This window comes from Nothobranchius furzeri, chromosome 6 (genome assembly GCF_043380555.1).
Source record: "Nothobranchius furzeri strain GRZ-AD chromosome 6, NfurGRZ-RIMD1, whole genome shotgun sequence".
In the NCBI taxonomy this organism is placed as follows: Eukaryota; Metazoa; Chordata; class Actinopteri; order Cyprinodontiformes; family Nothobranchiidae; genus Nothobranchius; species Nothobranchius furzeri.
Genome location: NC_091746.1, coordinates 70,142,221 through 70,155,680, shown reverse-complemented (window position 1 = coordinate 70,155,680; position 13,460 = coordinate 70,142,221). Strand labels below are relative to the sequence as shown.

The 13,460-nt window shown below is 46.8% G+C and overlaps 1 protein-coding gene across 3 annotated transcripts in view; it reads left to right on the top strand.

Annotated features, from left to right (window-relative positions):
- Positions 1-13,460, top strand: part of myo5b (myosin VB) — a 125,673-nt gene that overhangs the window by 62,876 nt on the left and 49,337 nt on the right. For all 3 annotated transcript variants that reach the window (XM_054744635.2, XM_070552491.1, XM_054744637.2), the window contains exons 8-13: positions 3,402-3,509; positions 3,630-3,739; positions 3,815-4,080; positions 10,760-10,841; positions 10,925-11,065; positions 11,171-11,293. In XM_054744635.2, coding sequence (XP_054600610.1) covers positions 3,402-3,509; positions 3,630-3,739; positions 3,815-4,080; positions 10,760-10,841; positions 10,925-11,065; positions 11,171-11,293 — 830 coding nt within the window. The remainder of the gene's footprint in view (positions 1-3,401; positions 3,510-3,629; positions 3,740-3,814; positions 4,081-10,759; positions 10,842-10,924; positions 11,066-11,170; positions 11,294-13,460) is intronic.

Genomic DNA, 13,460 nt, shown 5'->3' with positions numbered 1-13,460 from the left:
CCATCAAATCAAATCACTTTTATTGTCACGTCACATGTGCACACTGGTACAGTACATGCGAGTGAAATTCTTATGTGCGAGCTTCACAGCAACAGTTGTGCAAAAATACAGTAATGTAAGAACAAGTAAAATATAAAAATGGCTAATCTAAATATACAAATGAATAAAGTAAACAATAAGATAAGAGATATAAAATATACAGAGGCTGGTATGTGCAAAACAGTGGCATTAATGTACAGTATGGAGCGTGTAATGTTGGAGTTTCAGTAGTGAGGGTGAGGTGTCTGCTCCGTGTTCAGCAGTCTGATGGCCTGATGGAAAAAGCTGTCTCTCAGTCTGCTGGTTCTGGACCGGATGCTGCAGAACCTCCTTCCTGATGGAAGTAGTCTGAACAGTTTATGGCTGGGGTGACTTGAGTCCTTGATGATCCTCCCTGCTTTCCTCAGGCACCGCTTCCTGTAGATGTCCTGGAGGGAGGGAAGCTCACCTCCAATAATCCTTTCAGGACACCGCACTACTCTCTGGAGAGCTTTGCGTTGTAAGCGGTGCTGTTGCCATACCAGGCGGAGATGCATCCATGTTAGACACATCCACATCTTTGGTTATGATTAAGTGGAGAGCGCGTCCAGATGGTGGGTTTGATTATGGACATTTTGTTGGAGATCAAATAATTCAAGCACCCCAAGGATATGTTCTGCAGATTTGTCAGTAGCATCATCAACATGAATATTAAAGTCACCAGTTATGAGAAGATTTGCAAAGTCTGTTGTGATAACAGAAAGAAGCTTGGTGAAGTTTTCTAGGAATGGAGTGCATGACCCTGGAGGCCTGTAGATAACTACACCAATATTTTGGGAGTACCTTTAACTTCAAAACAAAGATACTCAAAAGAGTCATAAGCACCACAAACTAGCTGTTTACAGAGGAATGAGTCTCTAAAAATAGTAGCTATAGCACCGCCACGCCTGTCTGATCGAAGAACGGTTAGAGATGTGAAATTTGTTGGTGTTGATTCTATGAGAACTGGTGCACAGCTACCACCATTTAGCCAAATTTCAGATCAAAACATGAAATCAAGATTGTGAGAAGAGAAAAGAAAATGTATTAAAAATGACTTCTTGCTAAGAGATCTAACATTTAATAACTCAACCTTCATGGAGATGATGGGAGGAACCTGTGCAGAATGGGCCTGATAAGGAACTGTTGGCAGGTTTCGGGGATTATGTGAGCAAATTGGCACTTTCCTGTTCTGTCTTGTAGATATTATAACAGAGATGATGAGTACTGCTGGATACTTGTTTCAGACGAGTATCCGGTACGGATAAAGCATTTTTGACGAGTACGAGCGTGAAACGAGTAAAACTCGTAAATATCTGTAATCGTGCTGAAGGAAAATCCTCATTGGGTAAGTGACTGTCTTCACGCTCTGTGATTGGCCAGTCACATAGAGCGCCCGCCCCTCCCTACACACAAACCTCAGCAGCCGGGAGCTCACGGCTCAGTCCGCGTCCGGTCCATCCACGCACACACACAGACAGTAACGGATCTCTCTGTGCTTGCTTCACTGTTCATGTTTCTTCAGTACTCCCTATGTTTTCTTCCGTTTGCTTCTTTTTAAAGTTACTTTAAAGTTATTTAAAGTTACTTTTATCGTAACGTACGTGGTGCATTTGACAAGACAGAGCTGAAAACGGCTCGTGCTGCGTCAGTCACTGCCTCCTCTCCGGTCGGGGTTGTTTTTTCCTCTCTCTCTCCTCTTCCTCAGGATCCACTCCCTCTTTCCTATTCACTCTCTCTCTCTTTCTTTACATTTTTTAATCACAAATGTCTATCTTTTGCTCATTTAAAATATATTTTAATCATTTTCTTGATTCTTTTTTCTATTTTACATGTTTTGTTTTTGTGAAGCGCCCCGTGATTTTTATCTTGAGAGGCGCTATAGAAAAGATCTTTTCTTCTCTCTCTTAATTCATGCACTTAAATATTAATGTTCTGATTTTATTGAAAAACTTGTTCTGTAATAGTTCCTTTACTATTGTGATCAAAAACATATAATCTCAACTCTGAGGCTGCTCTGTAAATAGTTTTCAAATAAACAATACATATAACTTCTGATCAGACTTAAAATAACGTATTGATGTAAACCACACCCACTTCCGGTTAAACTACACCCACTTCCGGGTTAGGCCACGCCCACTCTGAGTACAGATACAGATAGTGGTGTACTCGCTCATCCCTAATGAATACTAACATTTCATTATGTTCACATTTGCCTTGGAAATATTCATGAGTGACTTCTTTCCTGAAATCTGGACCCCATAAATCTCAGTGATCGAAGGTAAGGTAGGTGTAAGACAGCAGAAAGATGTGAGACAGCAGGCAGGTGTGAGACAGCAGGTAGGTGTGAGACAACAGGGGGATGTGAGACAACAGGGGGATGTGAGACAGTAGAGAGGTGTGAGACAGTAGAGAGGTGTGAGACAGTAGAGAGGTGTGAGACAGCAGGCAGGTGTGAGACAGCAGGCAGGTGTGAGACAGCAGATAGGTGGGAGACAGCAGATAGATGTGAGACAGCAGGGAGATGTGAGACAGCAGATAGATGTGAGACAGCAGGGAGATGTGAGACAGCAGGGAGATGTGAGACAGCAGATAGGTGGGAGACAGCAGATAGGTGGGAGACAGCAGTTAGATGTGAGACAGCAGTTAGATGTGAGACAGCAGGGAGATGTGAGACAGCAGATAGGTGTGAGACAGCAGATAGGTGGGAGACAGCAGTTAGATGTGAGACAGCAGGGAGATGTGAGACAGCAGATAGGTGGGAGACAGCAGTTAGATGTGAGACAGCAGATAGGTGTGAGACAGCAGGCAGGTGTGAGACAGCAGATAGGTGTGAGACAGCAGATAGGTGTGAGACAGCAGGCAGGTGTGAGACAGCAGATAGGTGTGAGACAGCAGATAGGTGTGAGACAGCAGGGAGGCGTGAGACAGCAGGAAGATGTGAGACAGCAGGCAGGTGTGAGACAGCAGATAGGTGTGAGACAGCAGATAGGTGTGAGACAGCAGGAAGATGTGAGACAGCAGGCAGGTGTGAGACAGCAGGAAGATGTGAGACAGCAGATAGGTGTGAGACAGCAGATAGGTGTGAGACAGCAGGAAGATGTGAGACAGCAGGGAGATGTGAGACAGCAGATAGGTGTGAGACAGCAGGAAGATGTGAGACAGCAGGGAGATGTGAGACAGCAGGCAGGTGTGAGACAGCAGATAGCTGTCCAGTTCATGCAGGTCAATCTCATCCAGATGTAGAAGCTGGTCTCCAGATCTTCAGTCATCTGGAAACAGGAAACTGCAGCTGGATAATCCAGGAGAACATGGATGAGACTAAAGTTGTGTTTGTCTCCCAGCAAGTGCAGAAGACTTCATCTACACGTCTTTAGGAGAGAACATCTTCATCGAGGGCGTGAATGATGCTGAAGACTTCAAAAAGACCCGAGAGGCCTTCACTCTGCTGGGTAACCCTCCACCCTTCTTCTGGATAGACACCTCCTCTGAGAGAAAAAAAAAATGTGTGTGTGTGTGCGTGTGCGCGTGCGCGTGTGCATGTGTGTGTGTGTGCGTGTGCGTGTGTGTAGGGATAAAGGACAGTAGCCAGGTCAGCATCTTCAGGATCTTGGCCTCCATTCTTCACCTGGGGAACGTCGAGGTCCAGGCGGAGCGGGACGGAGAGTCCTGCCACATATCGGTACGTAGACCCACCCAAAGGTTCGGAGGCTCTGGGTTGGATCTGTGTTCTGACTGATCAGTATTTGTGTTGCAGAGGAACGATGTCCATCTGCAACACTTCTGCAGGCTGCTGGGCGTGGAGCTGCAGCAGATGGAGCACTGGCTTTGCCACAGGAAGCTGGCCACAGCGTCTGAGACATATTTGAAGAAGATGTCTAGCAAGCAGGCGGTCAACGCCCGTGATGCGCTCGCCAAGCATATCTACGCCCGACTCTTCGACTGGATTGTGGAGCACATCAACAAGGCTCTTCAGACGTCCTCCAAGCAGCACTCCTTCATCGGAGTCCTTGACATCTACGGGTACGGGGGGCATCAGAAGCATATGTTTGTGTGTCTAGCAGACTAAAAGTGAAGAGGCGGTTATCCTAGAAGCTAACAGCAAACAGCGTTTAGCTAACTCATCTTGGGCCGGATCGACTGGACTCGACCTGCTTTCCAGGCAGAGCTCCAGGCCACGTTATCCTCTTAGTGCACCCAGTTTTGTGACCAGATCATATTTAACATGACAGCTTTACAGGTTCATGGTTTAAAGGGGAAAGAGCGTGCTTGGGGGGGTGCAGGGCAGGTGTTTTAGCTGTTTGTCGCTACAGAAGCACATTACTACACTACGACTGCACATTACTACACTACTACTGCACATTACTACACTACTAGTGCACATTACTACACTACTACTGCACATTACTACACTACTACTGCACATTACTACACTACTACTGCACATTACTACACTACTACTGCACATTACTACACTACTACTGCACATTACTACACTACTACTGTACATTACTACACTACTACTGCACATTACTACACTACTACTGCACATTACTGTTACTACACTACTACTGCACATTACTACACTACTACTGCACATTACTACACTACTACTACACATTACTACTCTACTACTGCACATTACTACACTACTACTGCACATTACTACACTACTACTACACATTACTACTCTACTACTGCACATTACTACACTACTACTGCACATTACTGTTACTACACTACTACTGCACATTACTACACTACTACTGCACATTACTACACTACTACTGCACATTACTACACTACTACTGTACATTACTACACTACTACTGCACATTACTACACTACTACTGCACATTACTACACTACTACTGTACATTACTAAACTACTACTGCACATTACTACACTACTACTGCACATTACTACACTACTACTGCACATTACTGTTACTACTACTGCACAGGTTCGAAGGATCTTTCATGGCGGTTAAAACAAAGAGTCGGAGTACCCGGCCCGGAGGGTTACCGGGGTCCCACCCTGGAGCCAGGCCTGGGGTTGGGGCCCGTGAGCGAGCGCCTGGTGGCCGGGCTTTTGCCCATGGGGCCCGGCCGGGCCCAGCCCGAACCGGATACATGGGCTCGTCCAACTGTGGACCCACCACCCGCAGGAGGAACATGAAGGGTCCGGTGCAATGCGAATCGGGTGGCAGACCAAGGCGGGAGCCTTGGCGGTCCAATCCCCGGACAAGAAAACTAGTTTTTGGGACATGGAACGTCACCTCGCTGGCGGGGAAGGAGCCGGAGCTTGTGGCAGAGGTTGAGCGGTACCGGCTAGATATAGTCGGACTCACCTCGACACATTGCATTGGCTCTGGAACCCGAGACCTGGAGAGGGGTTGGACACTCTACTTTGCTGGAGTTGCTCCGGGTGAGAGGCGGAGGGCTGGGGTTGGCTTTTTGTTAGCCCCGAGACTCTCTGCCTGTGTGTTGGGGTTTACCCCGGGGGACAAGAGGGTAGCTTCCTTGCGCCTTCGGGTCGGGGAACGGGTCCTGACTGTTGTTTGTGCTTATGGGCCAAATATCAGTTCAGAGTACCCACCCTTTTTGGAGTCCCTGGGACGAGTGCTAGATAGTGCTCCATCAGGGGACTCCATTGTCCTGCTGGGGGACTTCAATGCTCACGTGGGCAATGACAGCTTGACCTGGAGGGGTGTGATTGGGAGGAACGGCCCACCTAATCTGAACTCGAGCGGTGTTTTGTTATTGGACTTCTGTGCAAGCCGCAGTTTGGCCATAACGAACACCATGTTCGAACATAAGGATGCCCACCGGTACACTTGGTACCAGGGCAGCCTAGGTCACAGGTCGATGATAGATTTTGTAGTCGTATCATCTGACCTGCGGCCGTATGTTTTGGACACCCGAGTGAAGAGATGGGCGGAGCTGTCAACTGATCACCACCTGGTGGTGAGTTGGATCAGATGGCAAGGGAACATGCCGCGTAGACCTGGCAGACCCAAACGCATAGTGAGGGTCTGCTGGGAACGCCTGGCAGAAGAACCTGTCAAGACGGTCTTCAACTCCCACCTCCGGCAGAGCTTTGACCACGTCCCGAGAGCAGTGGGGGACATTGAGTCCGAGTGGGCCTTGTTCCACTCTGCGATTGTCGAGGCGGCTGTTGCTAGCTGTGGTCGTAAGGTGGCCGGTGCCAGTCGTGGTGGCAACCCCCGTACCCGCTGGTGGACACCAGAGGTTCGGGGAGCCGTCAGGCTGAAGAAGGAGGCCTACAGGGCGTGGCTGGTCTGTGGGTCTCCGGAGGCAGCAGACAGGTACCGGATAGCCAAGCGGGGTGCATCAGTGGCAGTTGCCGAGGCAAAATCTCGGGCGTGGGAGGAGTTTGGTGAGGCCATGGAGAAAGACTATCGATCGGCTCCAAAGAGGTTCTGGCAAACTGTCCGGCGCCTCAGGAGAGGAAGGCAGCAACTCGCTCACACTGTTTACAGTGGGGATGGGGAGCTGCTGACGTCAACTGAGGCTATAGTCGGACGGTGGAAGGAATACTTTGAGGAGCTCCTCAATCCCACCAATGCGCATTCCGAGGAGGAACCAGAGCTGGGAGGCCTGGGGATGGACTGTCCGATCTCGGGGGCAGAAGTTGCTGAGGTAGTCAAACAACTACACAGCGGCGGAGCCCCGGGGGCGGATGAGGTTCGTCCTGGGTATCTCAAGGCTATTGATGTTGTAGGGCTGTCATGGTTGACACGTCTCTACAACATTGCGTGGTCATCGGGGGCAGTTCCTAGGGAGTGGCAGACCGGGGTGGTGGTCCCCATCTTTAAGAAGGGTGACCTGAGGGTGTGTTCCAACTATAGGGGGATCACACTCCTCAGCCTCCCTGGAAAGGTCTACGCCAAGGTACTGGAGAGGAGGGTCCGATCGATAGTTGAATCTCAGATAGAGGAGGAGCAATGTGGTTTTCGTCCTGGCCGTGGAACTGTGGACCAGCTCTATACCCTTGCAAGGGTGATGGAGGGGGCATGGGAGTTTGCCCAACCAATCCACATGTGCTTTGTGGATTTGGAGAAGGCTTATGACCGTGTCCCCAGGGGCACCCTGTGGGGGACGCTCCAGGAGTATGGGGTGGGTGGCTTTCTGTTAAGGGCCATTCAGTCCCTTTACCAGAGGAGCGTGAGTTTGGTCCGCATAGCCGGTAGTAAGTCGGACCTGTTCCCAGTGAGGGTTGGACTCCGCCAGGGCTGCCCTTTGTCACCGGTTCTGTTCATCACTTTTATGGACAGAATTTCTAGACGCAGCCGTGGTGTGGAGTGTGTCGAGTTTGGTGGCAGGAGAATCTCGTCTCTGCTTTTTGCGGATGATGTGGTCCTCCTAGCTTCATCCAGCTCTGACCTTCAGCTCTTGCTGGGTAGGTTCGCGGCCGAATGTGAAGCGGCTGGGATGAGGATCAGCACCTCCAAATCGGAGACCATGGTTCTCGACCGGAAAAGGGTGGCTTGCCACCTAGGGGTCGGGGGAGAGGTCCTACCTCAAGTGGAGGAGTTTAAGTATCTCGGGGTCTTGTTCACGAGTGAGGGTAGGAGGGATCGGGAGATCGACAGGCGGATTGGTTCGGCGTCTGCAGTGATGCGGACGCTGAGCCGATCTGTCGTGGGGAAGAGGGAGCTGAGCCAGAAAGCCAGGCTCTCGATTTACCGGTCGATCTACGTCCCAATCCTCACCTATGGTCATGAGCTTTGGGTAATGACCGAAAGAACGAGATCGCAGATACAAGCGGCCGAAATGAGTTTCCTCCGTAGGGTGGCCGGGCTCAGCCTTAGAGATAGGGTGAGGAGCTCGGACATTCGGGAGGGACTCGGTGTAGAACCGTTGCTCCTCCGGATCGAAAGGAGCCAGTTGAGGTGGTTTGGGCATCTGGTCAGGATGCCTCCTGGACGCCTCCCCGGGGAGGTGTTTCGGGCATGTCCTGCCGGCAGAAGGCCCCCGGGTCGACCCAGGACACGTTGGAGAGGTTACATCTCCAATCTGGTCCGGGAACGCCTTGGGGTCCTGCCGGAGGACCTGGTGGACAAGGCCGGGGAGAGGACGGCCTGGAGCTCCCTAATTGGGATGCTGCCCCCGCGACCCGGACCCGGATAAGCGGAGGAAGACGAAGACGAAGACTACTGCACATTACTACACTGCTACTGTACATTACTACACTACTACTGTACATTACTACACTACTACTGCACATTACTACACTACTACTGCACATTACTACACTACTACTGTACATTACTGTTACTACACTACTACTGCACATTACTGTTACTACACTACTACTGCACATTACTACACTACTACTGTACATTACTACACTACTACTGCACATTACTACACTACTACTGTACATTACTGCACTACTACTGCACATTACTACACTACTACTGCACATTACTGTTACTACACTACTACTGCACATTACTACACTACTACTGCACATTACTACACTGCTACTGCACATTACTACACTACTACTGCACATTACTACACTACTACTGCACATTACTACACTACTACTGCACATTACTACACTACTACTGCACATTACTACACTACTACTGCACATTACTACACTACTACTGCACATTACTACACTGCTACTGCACATTACTACACTGCTACTGCACATTACTACACTATTACTGCACATTACTACACTACTACTGCACATTACTACACTACTACTGCACATTACTACACGACTACTGCACATTACTACACTACTACTGCATTTTACTACACTACTACTGCACAGTACTACACTACTACTGCACATTACTACACGACTACTGCACATTACTACACGACTACTGCACATTACTACACGACTACTGCACATTACTACACGACTACTGCACATTACTACACTACTACTGCACAGTACTACACTACTACTGCACATTACTACACTACTACTGTACATTACTACACTACTCTTGTACATTACTGTTACTACACTACTACTGCACATTACTACACCACTACTGCACATTACTGTTACTACACTACTACTGCACATTACTACACTACTATTGTACATTACTACACTACTACTGCACATTACTACACTACTACTGTACATTACTACACTACTACTGCACATTACTACACTACTACTGCACATTACTGTTACTACACTACTACTGCACATTACTACACTACTACTGCACATTACTACACTGCTACTGCACATTACTACACCACTACTGCACATTACTACACTACTACTGCACATTACTACACTACTACTGCACATTACTACACTACTACTGCACATTACTATTACTACACTACTACTGCACATTACTATTACTACACTACTACTGCACATTACTACACTACTACTGCACATTACTACACTGCTACTGCACATTACTACACTGCTACTGCACATTACTACACTATTACTGCACATTACTACACTACTACTGCACCTTACTACACTACTACTGCACATTACTACACGACTTTTGCACATTACTACACTACTACTGCATTTTACTACACTACTACTGCACATTACTACACTACTACTGCACATTACTACACTACTACTGCACAGTACTACACTACTACTGCACAGTACTACACTACTACTGCACAGTACTACACGACTACTGCACATTACTACACGACTACTGCACATTACTACACGACTACTGCACATTACTACACGACTACTGCACATTACTACACGACTACTGCACATTACTACACGACTACTGCACATTACTACACAACTACTGCACAGTACTACACTACTACTGCACAGTACTACACTACTACTGCACAGTACTACACTACTACTGCACATTACTACACTACTACTGCACAGTACTACACTACTACTGCACATTACTACACGACTACTGCACATTACTACACGACTACTGCACATTACTACACGACTACTGCACATTACTACACGACTACTGCACATTACTACACGACTACTGCACATTACTACACTACTACTGCACAGTACTACACTACTACTGCACAGTACTACACTACTACTGCACAGTACTACACTACTTCTGCACAGTACTACACTACTACTGCACATTACTACACTACTACTGCACATTACTACACTACTACTGCACAGTACTACACTACTACTGCACATTATTACACTACTACTGCACACACTAGAAACGTGAAGTCGCCATCTTAAAAAAACGGACCCAGAGATGATTTGTGTGATATGCTTGTCAGCCACTAAGTGGTGTCGTCGGATAAGAGAAATGCTCTGGAAAGAGCCTTTACTTGTGGCTTTTCTCCTAATACTAGAATTGGGGTGGACTCATTTTTGCGACGAGAGCTTGAATGGATTTGTGAGGAAAATCACTTTTTGTGCGTGAAAATGAACAAATCTTGTTTGCAGTCAGCGGCCCACATTAGTGAGAGTATTTAGTAGTATGGCATCTCGTAGAACATGTTGATTCTGATACTAAAGGCTTTCTGATACGTGTATTGGGGCGTACTCATTCATGCTGAGCAGGTAAGATGCGGCTTGCATCGACCAGACCTGTTCAGAAGCAAGTATAGAAGAGCGAGCATGAGGGACAGATGATCTTTAAACCCGACCCGGTTCTTCTTGAGTTTGTTGACTTTGTCTGATGGTTCCTGGTCTCTGCAGCTTCGAGACGTTTGAGATCAACAGCTTTGAGCAGTTCTGCATCAACTACGCCAACGAGAAACTGCAGCAGCAGTTTAACTCCGTAAGTTCTCCAGAACTGAGCGGGTAAGTGTGGTCTATGTCGTGTCCTACTTTCATCATCTTCATCCTCGCCCATGTCCTCAGCACGTCTTTAAGCTGGAGCAAGAGGAGTACATGAAGGAGCAGATCCCCTGGACCCTCATTGACTTCTACGACAACCAGCCCTGCATCGACTTGATTGAGGCTCGGCTCGGGATCCTGGATCTGCTGGATGAGGAGTGTAAGGTAAAAACGTCCACTTCCAGGCCTAGAATTCTTCAGCTTTGTATGAAACAGAACCAACAGAACCAGCATCCAGGTCAAAGGTTGCTCTGTCAAAATGTGTTTCAGGTTCCAAAAGGGACGGATCAGAACTGGGCCCAGAAACTCTACAAGCAGCACTCAAGCAGTGAACACTTCCAGAAACCCAGAATGTCCAACATCTCCTTCATCATTGTTCACTTTGCTGACAAGGTGAGCAGAACGGGTCGTCCAGAACCAGTCAGTGGCTGAGACAAAGAAAGCAAACGTAAACAAACCGGGATCATCCTATAGCTGTTGTTCTTTCTTTTTTTCGATTGAAGACTAAAAATCAAAAAAAGGAAAAATTCTTAAATAACAAAAATGCAAACATTTGCTTTTCATGTTTTCCTTTTCAGTCACGGATCAAAAATGGGAAATGGAAAAATGGCCACTGGACCAAATTCGATTTGAATATTTAGTTTGTCGGGTTCGTGAGGACAGGTGCTGTACCGATGTAGGCTACATGAACAATAAAGCTCATGTTTACACAGACGTGAGGATCCTGTTAGGGAAATACGAAGCCCTCGAGTCAGGTGGGAAATCTTCTATGTAGGAACAATTAGTTTATGACTTTAAACGCACAGATACATAATCTGTTGCTGTGGCAACACCTAACACAATCGTTTCCTCTGCATGGGGAGTGTGCACTGGGCTGGGAGCACAGATCCAGTGGGCCGCACTTCACTTCCAACAAACTAGACGTGGAAATATTTTAGAATAGTTGTGTAATGTTACTTTATCATTCAGTCAGTGGGTGACAACAGAAAGTGCTACATTTGTTAGCCTCATGTTGGACCGCTCGTTATTATGTCAACAAGCTGAGACGTCTCCTTTAAGTGAGGGTAATCATGTCAGCTCCGTTCATATAAACGACAACACTCAATAAACCAGGTTCTCTACCAGTAAACAGCTGTGTTGGTTTCCAGACGTCCCATTAGCTCTGATTGTTAGCATCGCCGCTAGTTCAGTCTGACTGCCTGAAACCAAACCCACCTGAAAACAGCTGACTACTTTATTCTAGTAAAATGCATTTCTGTAGCTAGATGGACAACACCAGTACATTATATGAAATAGGGATGTGTATTGATGCGATTCTGGCGATACAATACGTATCACGATACGGGGTAGACAATACGATATGTATCACGATACAGGGGTGTTGATACGATACGTATCAATACAGGGGAGATATTAAGATATGTATCACAATACAGGGGAGACAATACGATACATATCATGATACAGGGGAGTTGATACGATACGTAGCACAATACAGGGGAGACAATACGACACATATCACGATACAGGGGAGTAATGCGATACGTACCACGATACGGGGGAGTTGATACGATACATACCACGATACAGGGGAGTTGATACGATATGTATCACAATACAGGGGAGACGAAACGATACGTTTCACCATACAGGGGAGTTGATGCGATACATACCACAATACGGGGGAGTTGATACGATACGTACCACGATACAAGGGAGTTGATACGATACGTGTCACAATACATGGGAGACTAAACGATACGTTTCACGATACAGGGGAGTTGATGCGATACGTTTCACGATACAGGGGAGTTGATGCGATACGTACCACGATACAGGGGAGTTGATGCGATACGTACCACGATACAGGGGAGTTGATGCGATACGTACCACGATACAGGGGAGTTGATATGATACGTATCACAATACAGGGGAGACGAAACGATACGTTTCATGATACAGGGGAGTTGATGCGATACGTACCACGATACAGGGGAGTTGATACGATATGTTTCATGATACAGGGGAGTTGATGCGATACGTACCACGATACAGGGGAGACATTACGATATATTGCGATACTTTCAGCCATATCATATTAGTGATTATTTTAGACTGAATTATTAGTAAAATTCAATTAACAGTCCAAACTGATACGTAAGATGTTTAACATGAGGTACCTGAACCATAACAAGAGGGATTTACATTTCAGTGGTGGAAACGAAACCCATTGCACACTGCTGCCAACTAGTGGTCGGCATTGGAGTTACACCTAAAGAAAAAAACACAAATGTTTGTGGGTAAATTCTTCCAAAAATGTGATACGCGGCTTTTGAGTATCGATATAATATCGCAGGGAAAATTATCTGGATATATTGCATTATCGATATTTTCTTACTTCCCTACTATGAAACATAAATGTGAAACAATAACTGAATTATGTTAATCCCAGAATTATTCATAACTCTGACTAATCCAGATTTAAAGTGATTTTCAGCCAACTAAAACGTAGAAAGTTTAAAAAATGCTTTCACACGTGTCCACACACAGGTAAAAGTAT